The sequence below is a fragment of the Chelonia mydas genome, chromosome 1 (assembly GCF_015237465.2).
Source record: "Chelonia mydas isolate rCheMyd1 chromosome 1, rCheMyd1.pri.v2, whole genome shotgun sequence".
Classification (NCBI taxonomy): Eukaryota; Metazoa; Chordata; order Testudines; family Cheloniidae; genus Chelonia; species Chelonia mydas.
In genome coordinates this window covers 292,988,799-293,008,698 of record NC_057849.1, presented here as the reverse complement: position 1 = coordinate 293,008,698, position 19,900 = coordinate 292,988,799, and the positions used below count along the sequence as shown (strand labels likewise).

Sequence of the window (19,900 nt, the reverse complement as noted above, 5' to 3'; positions counted from 1 at the left end):
TCCATCCTGTGTATTGAATGATGCAGGGATTCTGTGGAAAAAATAGTATATGATCATGCAATTAAAGACTAACATAATGCATATACACAAGGAGGCAGAATTACAGTTGCATGGACAACCTTAATTCTGGCATTTCCTAACTTTCAAGTGCATGACTTTGCCATCGAAATAATTTTCTTTAAACATAATTTTTGTGTGTAATTTCTTAAGTATTTTTAAAAAGTAAAAAGTTTAAAAAAATTATCTTATATATGAGTATAACAACACCCCTGCCACTCTACATCATCAGCAGGGTTTGAACACTGAACATTCAGCATTGCTCTATCACAAACTGTTAGCACTTGAGCTTCAAAACTAATTACATTAGCTGGCAGAAGGAGAAGGCTGTTATCCCAGAGGAGGAAATAAATCACTGATGTCATGTGGTAGGTCTTTTTTTCTTCTTCTTGTTTTCTAACCAATGCCCAATTCAAGGATATACCAGTCCAATGATTCATTAGCGTTTCTCCACCAACAAAAATGTGAATATAAATGAGAGTTCATTTACTGGTAATGTTAAAGTATCACTCATACTAAAGGAGTTATTGGAGAAGCCTAGCTTAGGGTAGGTCTAGGGAGTTCTTATGGGAGGCTGGCCTGATCTGGCTCTCTCTCTTGCCTCTCTCTCCAGAGGAAGTGAGCAGCACCTGCCCTAGGGGATGGGGAGGATGGGTTTCTGAAGCCATATGCTGGGTCCAGAGGGGTTACAGATGAAGATCAGTCCAACTCTTTCCCCCCGCCCTCCCACCTGCACTGGGAGCTGGGGGAGCTCTTGCCCTTTGTGGTGCCTGCTTAGAGGAGCATGTGACACTGGGGCTATGTATCCCGTTCATTAGGGTATGGATTGGGAAGACTCCAGCACTACAGCTGCTCTGGCAACTCCCAGTTGTTCCCGATGTAGTTTGTGCTGGTGCTGTGATGATGTGGTTGTGTTCAGTGATTTGGCATCCTGCCAAAATTTTCCTGAAGAATGAAAGCAAGAGAAGCAAAATGGCAATTTTTAAACTGTTTATAACTCAGCTAAACCAGAATGGAAATGTAACTGGGACAAAGAAAATGCTCTTCTCTCTGCTGAATTTCAAAGGCCAGCTTCAAACAATCAAGGTGTTAGAGCGTCTATAAAAAAAGTTTCAATAATCTTTTAAAATAGAAAGTGTCAGGAAACCTAAAGATAGGGTTTGCTACCAGTTCCCCTATAACAACTCATATTTTCCGAAGATATTTTTCTTTCAGTTACTTATAAATCAGAGCAAATTACTACCAGAAAAAAATCAAAATCTAGTATGAGCACTAATCAGAAGAATTGCAATCGTACAATCACAAGGGTTTGAATTTGTACCTCTGACCATTCCGTGTAGTGCCAGCTTGTTAACAGACAGTCACCATGACAGGGTTCTCTGATTGGTGGTTTCTGCTGATCAGCGCAGTATTTATCATCCACTGGAACACTCAGTCCTTTTGAAACAGAGTACTTCATGCAGTGGATGTCTAAAGACCGATACCCTGGGCCACACCGTGATGTGCACTCACTTTTGCCAATATTATGCCACCTACAAGTATAAACTGTTATATAAAACTAAATATATTTTAATAAATACAAAATAAATGCATTAAGCACTCAGATACTATAGTGAGGAATGCAGTATAAAATCGATTTTAGGCAATAGATTAAATAAATTGAAAGTAAACATAAGGATTGAAATTTTCAAAACTGTCATGGGGATTTAAACACACAAACTGCGGGTTTGCCTACACAGCATTTTGGAACGAGCAGGAGAGAGCCTCCCAGCCCAGGCTGACAGACTCCGGCTAGCAGGGCTCGTACTAGTGCTCTAAAAATAGCTACATAGACAGCGTTTTACACATTGTGGCTCGGGCTGGAGCTCAGCCGCTGAATCCTAGGGAGAAGAATGGACTTCCAAACTCGAGCTCCAGCCCAAGCCACAACGTCAAAGTGCTCTCTCTGTACAGCTATTTTTAGAGCATTAGCACGAGCCCTGCTAGCCCAAGTCTATTGACCCAGACTGGGAGGCTCACTCCTGCTTGCTCCAAAATGCTGTACAGACATACCCTGAAAGACTTCTAGACAGTTTTTTTAATTAACAGAACTTGTGTCTAAATCCCTTGGGTGCTTTTGAAAATCTCAATCAGTGATTCTAACCCTGTATTATTTGAATACTGCAATCTGGGCATTCCTGGTGCACCAGCAATAGAAGACTGGGCCCCAAATGATTTCCTACTGAGAGTATAATTCTTGGTGAAATTCAGTAAAGTCAGAGTATTTTGAATGCTGGGGAGGTGAAATTCAGCCCCCTCAACCAAGAACCAAAATAAATACAATATTTCTTAGTTTCACAAGTGTAAATCCAGAGTGTGATTCCATGCAATCAACTCATTTTCTTTTTATAAAAGGCTGGAAGCTCACCTGTGTATAATACTTTGTTTAGATCGACAGCTACAAAATAGTTAAGTGTTAAAAGAGCCTTTTCATAAAAACATCTTTTTACCTCAATTCACACTCTGTATTGCACTCTTCAGAGACTGCTGGTAGAGGAGGTATATTTTCACATCTTTGGTCAGACACTACCAAGTGATCGCTCTTACGTATGCATGTAACTTTTCTTCTACGAAGACCTTGAACAAAACATTTGGAAAAGTTTAAAGAACTAAGAAAAAAGTGTTTTTGATTATTTATTGCCATTTTTGTTTAGTTTAAAGTTAGCTATGTATTTTCTCTAATTAAATATTCATTTGTGTTTCTCCAAATAATTACACAGAATAGGAAAGCCAACATACATGAGACAAAAATCTCATCTCTCTCCACTTGCCTCTCTAGGAGTCTCACAAATCATCGCTGGTCCAACCCACACAGCTGGTCACACCCTGGAACTGCTGTTCAAAAGATGTTGATTAGGGTTGGCCAACAAACAAGAATTCCATTTTGTGAGAAATTTTGAGGTTTCAGAATTTACTTTTGTTTCTCATCAGAACAAACCTGAATTTTTTTCACAAAAAAAGGGAACAACCTGAGAGAGAAACAGAGAGAGAGAGAGAGAGATCCCCTTAGCCCAGAATAGCCAATACTCCAGTGGTTAGGGAACTCACCTGAGATATGGAAGACCCAGCTTCAAGCTCCTGAAACTGGTTCCCAGGTACCTATCTGGGGTTGCTCACTCTCTTCTTTTGACCAAAAACTCCAGCCTGGACCCGAGAAGCCTTCCCAAAGACAGTTTCATTGAAACAGCCACAGTTCCATAAGAAGCTTAGGTTTTGACAAATCAGCATTTTCTCACAAAAATGCTTAGTCAAAAAAATCCCTATCAGTTCTTATGTTGATGTAGAAGACAACACAATCCAGCTACTGCATCAGCATCACCTGATTAAGGCAGTGGCCAGAGCACTGCTTACTTCCAGGCAACTAGAAATACCCACAATCCTAGCTGATCAACCCTATCAAATTCCAAAGCATGTTAAAAGACCACAGTACTCCACCTACAGGCAAGGAGTTGAGAATCTGGAGAGCTATGATAACTGTAGCATGATGACAGCTATCAACATTCTGGCCCCCTATCTCTGCAGAAGCTGCCAAATTTCACCCAAATGAGGTATTCAAGGTGGTAAACAGCACCATCAATTCTGACCACCTACAGTCCAAAGTAGAACTTAGCACCAAACACTTCACGAAAAGATCACACACATTCAGGAAGTCTCTTAGGCTTCATGTAGCTAATATCCCTTTGCCAGATAGTAAACAGCACTTCTGTTCCTTAAATTCAGCCCATTCACTCCACAACTATAGAACATTCTGAAGGAGACTCAACCAAAACCTGTGAGTCTAATCCAGGCCCTTCCTGGTTCGTGAAAAAGAGTCACAAGCAACTAATATCCCTCCTGACTGAAAGGACCAATGTCCTTTCCCCTTTCAGACATAGAACAGTCCTACCGATAATGAAGAAATCCATGTGGCGGTATATCAGAACTGACTAACTACCAAGCCATATCAAACTTTCCACTTCTGAGAAAGCCCACAGAGAAGCTACCCAAAAGCTGCTTTCAAACTCATCTAGCTGCAGCCAATATTCTAGACCTAGCATAATCTGGATAGAGGCCAGGACATGAAACAGAAACAGCATTAATGGCACTGATGGATTATCTCTTGATGTCAACAGATGGAAGGCAGACATCCAATCTCATACTCCTGGATCTCTACAGCAGTACGATCAATCATGTGAACCTGCTGTCCTGCCTAAAAGAGGAAGCAGGAGTCTAGGAGAATGCAATTCCTGGAGGGAATCACCCAAAGGGTAGCAATGAGAAACTGCCTCTCTACCTGTGGAGTGCCATGATTAGGGCTCCGTGTCTTTTCACGGAGGTTGTGGAAGTCACAGCGGGAACAGCTGTGGGGGGAGTGGGGCGCAACAGCTAAGATTTAGTCAGGGGTATTTATGGTACAAGTCATGGACAGGTCATGGGCCATGAATTTTTGTTTATTGCCCATGACCTATCCATGACTTTTACTAAGAATACTTATGACTAAATCGTAGCCTTAGCCATGACATACATCTACAGTGCAAATTAAAACCCACAGTGATGAGTCTCACAGCCCGGTCAATTGACTCAGACTCAGGCTTAACTGTTGGGTTAAAAATAGCAATGTAGACATTCCTGCTTAGGTTAAGAGCCTGGGCTCTGACACACAGTGAGGGGGTAAGGTCTCAGAGCCTGGGCTCCTGCAAGAACATCTACACGGCTATTTTTAGCCCCACAGCCTGAGCTGCAGCCTGACCTGGGCTCTTAGACTCATTGCTGCGGGATTTTCTTTATAGTGTAGACATACCCAAAGGGATCAATTCTCTCTTTAGTTCTATGCAACATCTACACGCAGCACTGAGACATCATGGACTCAAATGCCATGCATATGCAGATGAGACAAAGCTTTTTGTTATCCTCTGCAATGTCTATTGTGTGGACCTCCTGGTTATTCATAACAAGCTTGGATATGAAGCTTAATCCACTATGATAGGTTTCTTTAACTGAAAGATTTTACTGAGCTTTCTCTGACTTTTAGGAGATTCAGCTAAGGTTTAGAAAACATACAAATGGCTCCTTTTGTTGGCACTCTGGCTTAGTTCATGTCAAGCAAGAGCACTAGCCGTATCAATCAGATTCTTGTAAGGCAAGTGGCTAGTCTTTTATGAGATTATATAATGTAACCATTTTTGAGGCAAACTGCTTCCATAAATATAGAAATTCAATTATTACTGCTAGAACTGTTGTGAAAATGTTAAAATAAAATAAAATACCTTTCTCTCTATATAAAATTTTAAACTAAACAGAACTAATAGAATAAATCCTTTGAATAACCATGTTGTCACACTTTTCTGGATGACACATATCTTACGTATACCTTAATTTCAATATCACTCATTTTAATCTCTAAATTTAAATTACCTATAATTTCATGCAAATTTTACACTTTTACAGTTGAAAATTATTTACGTTACATTTAAATTATTTTCAGAATCCAGAATAGAAGATACAGAACTCTATTTACAAAAGGGAAATGAATCCCTCACCATTTAAAGTTTCCTGCATTTATTGGTGTACCTGGTTTTCAGGACTTTATCCCAAAATTACGTGCCACATTTGGGCATACACAGGTTGAGATGCATGATGTGACATGATGTTAAATACTTCTGAATTTACATATAAGAATATGAAATATCATCATAAACAGAATTCTGATTTCAAAAAGAATTCACAATACCTTGGCACATTTTGCTGCACTCTTGCCAGGGACCATATGGATCCCAGGTAAACAGATCACTTCTCTCTTCTATAGGGATACTGAATGAATAACGCACATCAGGATTGTACAAATTCCCTACACACAATACCTTTAAAGATATAAAAATAATACTTTTTTTCAATAAATTGGCCCGACTATAAAAATATAAACACTTATTAGCTTTACAAACTTATTAAAACATAAAAAATTCACCTGCAAAATTAACTCTTCTTCTAGTCGATCAGTGCTGTTAATTCGCTCTACAGTGTTGTTTGAACCACTGTACTCAAAAATGGCTCCTTGTATACCGATTTCTTTTTTAGACATGCTTACAACAAAATTTCCATTCAGGATAAAATTCCCATGAGTATCAGATAATGCTAAAAGTAAAAATTTGGGAATAAACATCTATCCCAATTAAAAGGCATAATAAACATTAATACAAATTTGATATTTTGTTTGCATTTAGTTATTCATTATGATAATTGGTATTTTTTTATTTATGACAAACAGCTTTGGAAACATCAGTAAGATCTGATACCATTAGTAACATACTTCTATTCAGTAGGTTCTATCTACATCATTAAAATTCGGGGGACCTGATTACAACAGCGTAGTAATACCAGAAATATTTTTAAAATGATTTGGTCCTGTCAGTATACCTGGGAACAGTTTGTATTACTGAATTGTTCTACAGTCTTGTATTCTACAGGGCTATAGTTCTATTCAGTAACATGGTTAAAATTGGGTAAGTCCTAGGCCTTCATTGGCAAGACTGAAATGTACATTCTGGCATTACCTGATATATTTTAATATTGTAAGATAGGCTTTTAGAAAACTATGCTTCTTTTCTCCTAGTAGTTTTCAATCATGGATCGAATGTATGTATAATGTATGTATAGGTGACCATCTGAGCTTGTTCTCTGTGCATGCTTAACATTCTGACAAAAAGCTCTGAAATGTGCTTGAAATGTGTAAGCTCGAAAGCTTGTCTCTTTCATCAACAGAAGTTGGTCCAATAAAAGATATTACCTCAGCTACATTGTCTCTCTAAATTAATGAAATATTTAACTGCAAAATGTCATAACACTATTGAAAATAAATGTTTTCTACAACAATTCTACTCTGTCCAAATCTCATTCTTCCACTTTACATCATATTAAATAAACTATGTAGTTCGGCTATAACAGAGATTTCAACTTATAAATAAATGGTATGTTTTCAACAAATATGCATTTAAAAAAATCCCAATACCTGCTCTAATTTGATTTGGTACTAAACAAGATTTTGATTAAAAAACCAGAACAATATAAAATTAATATGACACACATTAAATTAATTAAAAACTGTCTAACTGGTAGGTCTCAAAATGTAAGTATAAACAGGGAATCGTCATTGAGCAGGTTTGTTCCAGTGGGTCCCACAGGGATCTGTTCTTGGCCCTACGCTATTTAACATTTTTACCAATGACCTAGATGAAAATATAAAATAATCACTGATAAAGTCTGCAGGTGACACATAAATTGGGGGAATGTTAAATAATGAAAAGGACAGGTCACTGATTCATAGCAAATTGGATCACTTGGTAAACTGGATGCAAGCAAACAATATGCATTTTAATATGTCTAACTGTAAATGCATACACCTAGGAGTAAGGTATGTAGGCTATACTTATAGGATGCAGGACTTTCTCCTGGAAAACAGTGACTCTGAAAAAAGATTTGGAGGTCATAGCGGATAATTAGCTAAACGTGAGCTCCCAGTGCGAAGCTGTCGTTAAAAGAGTTAATGCGATCCTGGAATGCATAAACAGGAGAACCTCAAGAAGGAGTAGAGAGGTTATTTTACCTCTGCATTTGGTACTGGTACAACTAGTGCTAGGATACTTCATCTAGTTCTGGGGTCCACAATTCAAGAAGAAAGCTGATAAATTGGAGAGGGTTCAGAGAAGAGCCACAAGAAGGACCAAAGGACTAGCAAGCAAGTCTTACAGTGATAGACTCAAGGAGCTCAAACTATTTAGCTTAACGAAGAAAATGTTAATGGGTGACTTAATTACAGTGTATAAGTACCTACATGAGGAATGGGTATTTAATAAAGCTCTCCTCATTCTAGCAGAGAAAAATATAACATGATCCACTGCCTGGAAGTGAAAACTAGACAAATTCAGACAGGAAATAAGGCATAAATTTTTGACAGTGAGGGTAATTAACTACTGGAACAATTTACCAGTGGTCATGGTGGATTCTCCTTCACCAACAATTTTAAAATCAAAACTGTTTTCCTACAAGATATGATCTAGGAATTATTTCGGGGAAGTTCTACTGCCTGTGTTATTCAGATCAGACTAGATTATCACAGTGGTCCCTTCCAGCCAGAGAATCTCTGAGTCCCCAAACCCCATTCAAATTCCTGGTTTTTTTCCAGATGACATTACACTTGTGTAACTTCTGCAGAGGGAACCAGGCAACCCAGGTGATGGTAAATTATAATTACACAATTGTTGTTAGGACTTTATCAGACTTCTTATATTTTATGTCTGCAGTAGACCTTTGGCAAAGTACACACAAACCATCTATCAGCTTTTGTTTACTGGAAATCTTTACCAAGGTAGTTGTCATCTTCTGGTTTTCCTGAATAGCTGTGCTGACGAATGTCAATGTTTGTTGCTCCCATGGGAATTTTTACTACAACATTATAACCTGGAATGTAATTGTACATAAATTAGGTCTTTCTATCCACCACAAACATTCATATACTTGTAAAAAGTAATTTTCTGAACATTTGTTTAATCAGCTTTCTTCCCATACTCTGACAACCAGTGAGGGATGGCCCGCTGTTAACGCAACTCATTTTTTGGCAAGAAGGAAAATCTGTAGCTTCTTTAAAACACAGAAATTAAGCTATATAAAATCTAGTCAAACTGAACTGTTATAATACTTATTGATTTCATATATAACAAAGAAAATTATTTTTTCTGGTTTTATGAAAACTGAATGACGTTAGTGGACTCTATTAATAACGTTAGTGGACTCTATTAATAAAATCCTTTCCATACACATGTCTACTGAATAGGACCTGGAGGACCTGGCTTCAAACTTTCTGTGAGCGCTCGGACAAGTCACTTAATCTACCCTGTGCCCCAGCCCTCCATCTGTAAAACGGAGATAATACTTCTCTATTTTAAAGGGGTGCTGTGAGGTGAAAATCCATTAATGACTGCTAGGTGCTCAGATAGTATAGTGTGAAGGCCAGGCAGGTAGGTAAGTTATATACATTAGATAAATTAGTCGTGTTAGAGCTGCAATCTTCCAGATGTGAGCTGGGCTACTCATTAGAGTACGGGTCTAATGTGCTCCCTTCAAGAAGCAATTCTTCATAAACGAGTCACCACATTCTACAATTACTCCAGCTAGTCCCAAATAATAGGTATTGAAGCAGCATAGTTTTGAGGTAACAAAATAATAGATAGCCAGATCCACATTTGAGAGAAACAGTCACACTCTTCTCACATGTACAGTTAAAATGCTTATTCACAGCTGCTACCTGAACATCCAGGAGCACCACACAATCTAAGAACCCGATATTGTGAACCTGCTTAACACATGGTAGCACAATCAGTCAGAAGAATTAATATAATTCTTGATAACTCCTCCAATTGCTTCTCTATCCACTAACATTACCTCAGGATTATTATTAGCACTAAGCTTCAACTGGCTAGCGGGCATCCATGGGTAATAAGCTAAAAATATAACTATAACACTCTCCCCCCCCAGTTTCATTATCCACTAATTGTACAGTATTGGATTAATCACATAATAATTAATGTGTATAACCCAAACAGCTTAGTGTTAGCACAGATTTATTATGTCTACCACTTGGGGGCAGCACTGTAATTGCAAACTTACAATTTGCACATCTTTAGTCAATAGTCCACTACCTGTCAATTACACAATATATCTTCCCAATATGGAATAAAGAACAAACACCCAAAAAGCCCCCTATCATTCACACCCAAGAGAAGCTAAAAAGGGAGAGAGGAAAGAGAAAGAGGTAGTTGGAGGAGAGAGGAAAGACGACAAAATTGGGAGGAAAGAAATTTTAAAATAACAGAAACATTGCCATTTAGCATGCTAACATGAGACAAGTAACTGGAAAATTACATCACTGACTTTTGTGGGTGAAGGGACAATTCTTTGTCAAGTACTCAGATACTTCAGTTAAAAGTGCAATATAATAGAAAGACAGTTAAAAATACCAAGTGTAAGTAATTAAAGGTAGCTGTCTCCTCAAACCAGGATGCCAGTACATTTGCATTTAGTTGCAATGAATTGCTGATGACTATTTTATTAACATTTAAATATGTAGGGCAAAACTACAGCTTAACATTACATGGCACGCAGAGCACTGCTACAGTGAGTGATCACACAGGCTGCTCCTGCAGTAGCATAAACCAAATCTCAGATTGGTCCCTGGGTACATAAGGAGTGAGAGTGACTACTACTGCACACCCCTGAGAATATCAAAGAGGCAGAGTATTGCATCACAAGCTGGTGAGGCCTACACATACCAAACTTCCTGGTAAAATCAATGTGCTTGCACAATACAGCCTTGAGAGAGCATCTTATCTCATCAGTGTGACTGGAGATGTGCTAGTGCTATCTTGGGGGTCACCTCTCTGTTTCTAGGAAGATGCTACGGATCAACTGAACATCACATTCTGTGAGGGCTGTTGCATTCCTGCTTGAACATGACTGTCAAACTGTTAGAGCTGTGTGGGCAGTGCAGGCTAGAATATCTGTGGCATATGTGCTACTACCTGATACCGGTTTAGGGTCTGTAGACATGCCCTCATATGCATAACCCTGCCCATTTTGAGTGACTCCACCATCATTTTCTTACAGAGCCAAGCCATGTCATAGTAACAGTGGGCAGAGCTAGTGACAGTTATGAACTATTCCCTCTGATCGTGCATGCAGCAGGTAGTTGCCTCACTACTTGCTACCACACATTTAGTCTTCTGGAAAACCTAGTGTAGTCACATAGGATGTATGATGATTTAGGGGCTTAATAATTAAAGCACAATTTAAATTTTACAATTAACTGTAAAATAGAAGAAAAGAACCCAATTTTACTTCCCCCAAAAGAAGCTTTATAATCTTGCCATTACAAATTCTGCATTGACCAACACCCTTTGCTGCAAGCCCAGCAAAGTCAGAGGATTTGTCGAATAAGTAAGGATAGTAGAATTTGGCCCTAAGACTACATCATACCACGTTGTGTTGCTGAGAGAAGCCTAGTGGGAGGTATAAAGCATAATGGGTCTTATTCTCATTTATAATAGGCCCTTTGACACAGACTCATGGAAGGGGGGTGCGGTAAACTCAGGGAAAACAATCTATAGCAGTATAAATGGTTGTTCAAAGTGCACACACCCTGTGCACAGGGCACTGCACCACACCTATGGGCGGCACTGGAATAACTGCCATGACCTAGCCCTTCTGGCATATGCACAGATTTGTTTTCCTAACTAAAATGATTAGGTCTTAATTGTGTTATTTCTTCAAAATACAAAGTCCTGCAACCTATCAGTTGAAATTGAAAAAACAGCCCAAAAAACCCCTTTTTTTACTTCCACCATAGAAAGAAAAAAATGCCTGAAGCTACAAACTTCATTATTTTTCATAATTTACTAATTTTCAAGACCAGACTTAAAATAAAAATGACGAAATTAACAATAATTTAATTTTTAAATTTTATTAAAAAAGAAAACCTATTTTTAAATGGAAAATTCCATGCTTCAGCATGTTTGCTTTTAATAAAGAGCAAACTGACTCAAAAATATGCAAGGTGGTAACAGATATACTAACACAGCCTTGCTGACAGTGGCATTAATGCCATTTTTATCAGAATATGAAGATTGGTATCAGACACATTCTTAATTCAATTCATGTGCTAACCGTACAGTACATGATCATTAATGGTGATAAAAAAGCCCACAGTTCCTTTACAGTTTTATCAAATTCTTACATCCTTTCACTGTTACAATTTTAAATGTACATTTACAAATTCATATTGTTTCTGATTTAATAATAATAGGCACTTACTGTGCCTTCGATCATCCATCAGCACAGAAACAAGAGGGGATTGTGTGTATATACATGTGGGAGAAGGGAGAGAGGGGAGACAGTGGCTGTGTGCCACTTTTATGCCTTCTGGTGTTTTTGCCTCATCCCCTGGGATGAGCACAGACCATCTGCCAGGGAAAAAATAGCCGAAGTCCAACAGCATTTTGGACATTCCCATTCTCCAGGGGACAAGGGGAAGGGTAAGGTGCCAGCACAGAACCTTTCTGGCAGCTCTACATTGGCCAAGAATCTTCCCTTTTTACCAAGGATCATCTCCACCCAGTTTGCTGCCCCTTTAAACTAGTGGAGCAGCCTAAAGGGGCCACTGGAAAACTGATGTCCAAGGTCTCCTGACCCTCTGTCCCATGCTCTTACTATGAAGCTATGGTTCTGTATGCTATGCTTGACAAGAGTTTCTATTTATATATACACTAGTCTCTCAAACCCTCCTACACACTGATGTAAGAACTACAAATAGTGTTAATGAAGAAACTGAGATAATAGATTCTCTGTGTAAGAGGTTTTCCCACTAATTGTCATTGATCAGAAGAAGGACATACATCTTCTGGTAATCTGGAATAAGAGAGGGCATGACATTTTATGGGTCTATATTTGTCATTTTAATAAAAGAAAGAAAATCAGCTAGGAGCTCACACCTGGGATTCATCCCTCTCTCTCCTCATGGGGCCAGCAGGAGATGCTGGAGCCCCATGGGCTGTGTAGTTTCAGCACAGACTGATCACAAAGTGCAGGAGGCAGGAAGCACTCTTTTCCAGAGACAGTTCTGCAACTTTTCACCACACCATTTCCCCCCTCCTTTTTGCTTTGACTTTACTCAGCAACTGACTTTTTCCTAAATAGGTCAGCAAACCACAGCGTTTGTCTCTGTATCCCTGAAAGAGCTTTTGTGACTCAAAATCATGGATATTTTCTGTTGGCAGAGGCCCTAAAGAACGTTCACTGAAATCATACTTTAAACACAACTTAAATGTAAAATAAGAGAAAAACATACCGTAATGAGCACTGTTGAAAGTACCTGCAAGTGTCTTACATGAAGAATTATCACCGCCACAGATTCCACACTTATCTCTCCTTGCCTTGGAATTCAACACATGATCACAGCCAGCTTGCTACAAGAAATACAATAAATCTGTGTTGCATATACTGTAATAAGTCATTCAGCTCAGTAGAAAACAGTGAAAATGGCACATTTTAAGATTTTTCCTCAAAAAGATTTTATTCACTATATATATATATATATATCAATGGACTATCTCCATCTTTGTTGGCAAATCACGAACAGTCTTTTATATGATCTTAGGTGCTGTGATGTAAGGACAAAGTATAATAGTTCTGTTATTCTAAGAAAGAACAATGCAAATCTATTTAATATTTCTGCATTTCTTGATGCATTAACATTTTATAAAGCTTTTCTATCTACAATATTGAATGTTCACTATAAATTTTAAAGACAATTTGTTCAAAAACCTCTGTAATGTTAAAATGAATCAATTCCTTTAGTATTATGTGCACATGAACATCAATTCTTTTAAACTCTATAGTTGTAAAATAAAGAATGATCTGATTTATTGACTATTTATATGACCTTTAGCTAAGATACTAAGAATAATAAACTGAAGATCACTATTTTAATTTTTAATTCTTTACTCAGACCATTCCCTTTCCCTCCTCCACATAAGTACAGTTGCTCTCTGGCATTCCTCCCTGTGGTTTACCCTAATAAAGGGTCAAATTTTACCTTCACTTTCACATTATGCAACCCACTGCCATCTGTAAGGTTGCATGGGGATGGAAAGCAAAATCTGGCTCAAAGTTCTAGGAGGTTTTAGCTTCCCTCTCCCTATAAAAAGGCCTGTGGGATTACCATAATTTTCATCCATCTAAGAAAACTGAAATAATCCCTTTGGGAGCTAAATTGCCTCCTGATTTTGAGAAATGTGATGTAAAGCCTTCTCTCCATAGAAGTAATAGCACTTTTTTCTGATATTTGACTGGGGATGAAAACACACATTCAGAGCCTGATTCATTTCCCATTACTCCAATTTTACATCAGTGTATCTCTACTGACTTCAATAGAGTTACCCCTAATTTACACCTGTTTAAATGAGAGAAGAATTAGGCTCTTATGATTCAAATCTGGGTCTTTATTTTATGAGCTCTATCTCTAGGTTACTAAGCTGACTGGGATCAGAACTTTGTTAAAATTGGTTCAAACAACTTTGCTTTAGTGGTTTCCAAGAGGATTTGCTTTGCCATATATTTGTATATTTAGAGAGAGACAGAGACACAGAAACAGAGAGAGAGAGAGAGAGAGAGACTGTGTGTGTAGTGTATAGTATGTATATAATAATATGTAGTATACTGTAGCATATACTATATAGTATAAGGTATACATACTATATATAAAATGAAAGAGCGCAACTGGGTACCGCAGCAGAAGTCATCTGCATAGATGAATTTGCAGACTGAGTCAGTAGCAGGTCAATTGTATACAGACTGAACAAGGTGGATGCAAGCACACAGCGTTGGGGTAAGATGTTGGATTGTCTTCTCCATTCACTTGTTCCATCTCATGAAAATGCCTGTCAGGAAGCAGAAGTTCAGCAGTGTCCACCACTCATGCTGGGCGAGCTCTTGACAGTTTTATCAGAAGACCAGTGTGCCATCCTGTATCGTAGGCTGCTGTCAGGTCAAAGAAAACAGTTCCGGTCTTCAAGTTCTGTTGAAACCTGTTTTCTATATATGTAATGAGGGCTAGGACTTGGTCACATGTGCTTAGACCCTTCTGGAAGCCAGCTCGGTCAACGCTGAGAATTGCCACCACCTCTGGAGATATACGCTGGAGGATAAGCCACTCCAAGTCTTTGAATCTGACAGATAGCAGTGAGATCAGTTGGTAGCTTGCTGCACTGTGTGGGTCTTTTTCAGGTTTTAAAAAGGTAATTACTTTTGACATTCTCCAAATCCTTGACAAGTTGCCGACACTGAGAACTCACGTCAGGAATTTGGATAATCATTGATAAGCGTTGGTTCCAAGGTGATTCAGGAATTCTGGTGAAAGTCCAGATTTGATGTTGCACAGTACAGTGTCTAGTTCAGTGTTTGTGAATGGTGCTATGCACTAACAAAGCAGATTACATCATCTGAATTGCCGCCATTCATCGCAAATCTGCCTTTTTACAAGCTTATTCAGGGGAACCTTTGCAACCTGAAACAAGTGGTGAGCAACTTGGTTTGGAGTGACAGGAGGACGGGGCAGCACTTGCTGTGCCAAGTCAACACAAAAGGTTCCAGGGTTCTGGCTGGAATGGATGAAATTCATATTCCTTGTTGTTTGCTCCCATCTTGCTTGTATCACAGCAGCTAAGGACTTTATTAGCTGGTCCGCAAGATCTGGATCTCCAGACAATTCATACCGCATAAATAGTTCTGAACATATGGTGTCAAAACAAGGAATGTAGACACAGCAATAGCCTTGTGGAATGGACTCTCACGTTGCTTTCAAGATGGCTCCATGGAAATGGTTGTAGGTTTCATTGACTGGCATGAAGCATGATGGGATAGTAATGATACTTCATTCCAGGATTTAGCTAAATTTCTCCCAATTAGGTTTCCTGAAATTCCATCTTCTTTTGTCTAAGTTTCTAACAATGGGCAGCTGAAGGCCGACATGGATAAGTGCTTGTCTGTGTTGACTGTGTGGAAAGCTGTCCAAGACAAACATATGATGCTGGTTAGAGATGACCAACTAGTGATGTCACCCAGCAGAGGTCACATGAGCAATCACGTGACCATCTGGCTGAGTGAAATGTACCCCATTGTTTTCGGTCATGGTCGAGAACAAGGTTGTTGTTTGATGCCAACCTGCCCAAGATGGCAGACTACTGTAGCACTTGGCGCCTCCAATGAAGTGTGACCAAGCCAGTTTTCAGTGTCTTCCAGCTCCACAATGCAAGTGCTAAATGTAAGTTAGACATCTTTCTCACTGGATAATGACTGAAACACGAGGCAAACCAGTCTAACTTGGTGTCACGCTAGACCACTATTTGACTTACCACAGCATCTAAAACAGATTGCTGCCAAAGTCAGGACCAGGAACAATCAAATCAGCAAATTAGCCAGTTTGACATGGGCACAGGTGCACAGAAGACTTTGCACATCAGCTCTGGCACTGTGCTATTCCTCCGAAGACTACCATACCCGCTTGGTGTTGTTCATCTCACAGTAAATTTGCTGATGCTGAATTGAACTCAACCATGCACATCATCACAGGCACCCTGTGCCTGACTCCTATTCCATGGCTACCAGTTCTGAGCAACTTAGCTCCTCCACACATTCGTCACAGACAATCAACAGCCAAACTGGTGGAAAAGCTACATGCCAATCCAGGACTACCACTGTACGCAGACATCTTCAGTTACCGCAGAGCATGATTCATGACCATCATGGTCTTAATTGCCAGATCAGAATTTTTCAGCTGCAACCCTATGGTGCAATAAGTGGTCAGCTAAAGAGATCTGGAACAGTTTCATTGTCGCTGATCTAACCGTTCACCTGCCGGGATTTGACCTGCCACATCATCTTTGGACTCTGTTGAACAGGTTCCAAACTGGCCAAGGAATATGCACAGCCAAACTCTACAAGAAGGATCTACGTATGACCCACTTTGTCAGCGTGGTCTCTGTCAGTCAATTGCGCATGTTGTCGATAAGTGTCAACTAAACAGACTTCATGATGGCCGTAGGGCCCTTCATTATGCTGGTGACGCTCCTGTCGGGGGGCTCATCAAGCATTGCAAATGCTAGAACAGTGGTTCTCAAACTTTTGTACTGGTGACCCCTTTCACACAGCAAGCCTCTGAGTCCAACCCCCCTTATAAATTAAAAACACTTATTTATGTATTTAACACCACTATAAATGCTGGAGGCAAAGCGGGGTTTACGGTGGAGGCTGACAGCTCGCAAACGTCCATGTAAGAACCTTGTGACCCCCTGAGGGGTCCCAACCCCCCGTTTGAGAACCCCTGCGCTATAAGAACTGTATGTAGTATATACTATAGTATACTATGTAAAGTATATATAGTATACATATATATGTGATAAATATTTATTAGTATGTTAATACATTGTATATATATCAGTGTTATAATATCCAAGTTAAGTTTAAATACCCTGCATAAGCCTTGAACGCATATGTCATTGGTTTCAGTTCCACAGGGAGTACCATCGGCAACTCTGTCTTTCAGCTGGTAGTAGGAAGTTGTTCCAGACACTCGGCAAAAAAGTTTACAGCGATCTTTCATAGAAACTGTAAAGAAAATCCAGCATGATTTTTGTCTGTTGTAAAGCTTTAAGTAAATGAACATTTTTATTTAGTTAGCAAAGAAAATCTGTATTTACTTACTGCCACTGTATTTTGGAAGCCAGCGTACAGCAGATGTAAGACCATTGATATTGAAATGTTTACCATTGAAATCAGAGCACTGTTGCTCTCGAAAATCTTGTTTGCCCTTTGGACATGAATCAGTACTACATGATCGAAATTTCATCCTGCGACCCACACAGTATTTCCCTCCATTTCTTGGCCTAATCAAAATGATTCAAAGTAAAGTACATAGGATCAACATCACTTCCATCATTTGTTTCTAAAACAAGCAGTTGATCCTAATGGCAAAACTTCAAAACAGTCTTTTATCATATGCATTGTTTTTCCCTCTTATATGTTGATATTCAGACCTGATTCTCCACTGCTTTGTGCAGTGAATAGTGAATGCAAAGTGGATGTATAATACTACCATTTTAGAATCAGGCCTTTCAAGTCTATAATAATCTGAATAACATGAACATCTACTAATTTGTAAGAGCCGCATTTTATTACCCTTATTAGTTGCAGTACTTTACTCTGCAAGAATTAGTAATTAGTTTTACACTGCAGTAGTGCCTAAGGGCCACAATCAGGATCAGAGGCCCATTTTATTAAGTGCTGTACAACCATTTGGTGAGAGAGAGTCCTTGCTCTGAGGAACCTCATTCTAATGAACTTACTTGCAGTAAGGGAGGCAGACTCAAGCCCTAAAGCATTATTCTCCAAAGTTCTAACATTAGTTTCATTACCACTGGAAGACGCAAGTCACATTTACAAGTCTCTACACGCAATTTTAAAATATCTGAAAAACACATACAATTCACCTGAGAGAAATTATAAAATTAACTCAGAAACCTTCTGAATATCAGAGATTATAGACTGACCTCCTCTAGCTTTAGAAATGATTGAAATGGCTATTTATTTTGCTATTGCCTTGAACTAACTTGCTGGGATACAACAATATCAAAAACATATTGATATAAACAAACAACCAACATACTCAGGTCGATTACACAGCCTGGTTGTGCTTTTGATTCCACCTCCACAGGTTCTTGAACATGAATTATAAGGTCCCCAAGGTCCCCATTCTCCATCTACAGGACGTGTTTCCATTTCTTTGCTTACACAAATCCCATGGTAACAGTGCTGTTCAGTTGACAAACAATAAAATTTAAAAGTTAGCTATGTGTGCTTAAAATCTGAAAACCAAAATGGAAATAGTAGAAAAAATATATAAAAAAAAGATATTGTGAAACAAGATTAATGGAAATCAACCAAGTTTATTACTGCAAGGTTACTGTATCACAGAAACAAAAGAGAAAAAAATCTTATTAAAAAAAAGCCACAAAATTAAGGCTCAGCACCAATGGTTAACATCAGATTTTCCAAACGGCTTAGCTTCCATTTTAGGAATGTAAATGAAGTGCCAAAATTTCAAGAGTGTTTTGCAACCAACAGCTCTCACTGAGAACCACAAAAGCTACTGAGAACTTTTGAAAAGATGGCCACTTCATTTACGCACCAAAATGGGAGCCAAGTTCTTTTGAAATTCTGACCCAAATGCTTATTGATATTTTACACACAAACTTTAGATTTAGATCTGCAGCAGTCTTCATCTTATAAGTTCCCTTCTATTTGCTTTGAAAATTCATAATGAAAAGCAAACCTAAAAATTCTACCATGTTACCAAGCCACCAAGAAATTCAAAGTGTTTTAAGTATTCTACAAAAGCAAACAAAGCTAAAGGAAATATTAAGTAACATTCAGAACAATTTGATTTCATTATGATGTATGCAGTGTTCTTGTAGCCATGCTGGTCCCAGGATATTAGAGAGACAAGATGGGCAACTTCTGTTGGTGAGACAGACAAGCTTTTGAGCTACACAGAGATCTTCCTCGGGTCTGGGAAAGATACTCAGAAAGTCACAGCGAAATCTCAAATATCATTTTGATGACACTCTAGATCTGATTTGTGCATGAGCCTGAAGACTTGCAGATGAGAGTGACTGGCAAAAAATACTGCAAATGGAACTGGCCAAATTCAGCTATGGCATAAAGTGCAACTCTCATGTTAGCTGCTGGGGGTTACATTAAGATAGAGATAACACAATTACTGTATATTCTGTTAGGGTCACTGCAGTTATTAGATTTGGCACCTTATACCTGTAACTAACATATTATTGTTAATACAAGCCATGAATGAGCATGGTACATTCCAGCCAAGTGAGAGACAGTATTACTACTTCTAAGAGTGTACAATCTAACCTCCCGATCCTGCACATGAGTAGCCCTACTGAAAACACTAGGAATTTTCCTGAAAAAGCAATTATTAAAAACTGAGTAAGGACCTCAGGATTTTGTGCATGGGTGAGATTTTTGTAAAAGCACTTAAGGGAGATAGGTGCCCTACTCCTACTGACTAACTATGGGAACTGGGGGACTAATTCCTTTAAAATCCCAGCCCACATTTGATCTCTACATATGGGCATAGCATCAATCCTACACTATGACTCCCAGTGATTGCCTCATTGGACCACAAAGAATGCAACTAATGATAATT

At 38.8% G+C, this 19,900-nt stretch overlaps 1 protein-coding gene across 4 annotated transcripts in view; it reads right to left on the bottom strand.

The window, feature by feature from the left end:
* Positions 1–19,900, bottom strand: part of ADAMTS20 (ADAM metallopeptidase with thrombospondin type 1 motif 20) — a 174,393-nt gene that overhangs the window by 83,585 nt on the left and 70,908 nt on the right. For 2 of the 4 annotated variants that reach the window (XM_007061782.3, XM_043548992.1), the window contains exons 12-20: positions 18,341–18,486; positions 17,380–17,561; positions 17,147–17,283; positions 12,968–13,085; positions 8,434–8,529; positions 6,041–6,207; positions 5,807–5,936; positions 2,547–2,673; positions 1,379–1,589 (exon numbers count right to left, since the gene is read on the bottom strand). In XM_007061782.3, the coding sequence (XP_007061844.3) occupies positions 1,379–1,589; positions 2,547–2,673; positions 5,807–5,936; positions 6,041–6,207; positions 8,434–8,529; positions 12,968–13,085; positions 17,147–17,283; positions 17,380–17,561; positions 18,341–18,486 (1,314 nt within the window). The remainder of the gene's footprint in view (positions 1–1,378; positions 1,590–2,546; positions 2,674–5,806; positions 5,937–6,040; positions 6,208–8,433; positions 8,530–12,967; positions 13,086–17,146; positions 17,284–17,379; positions 17,562–18,340; positions 18,487–19,900) is intronic. The other 2 variants (XM_043548981.1, XM_043548987.1) reach the window with 2 other exon arrangements.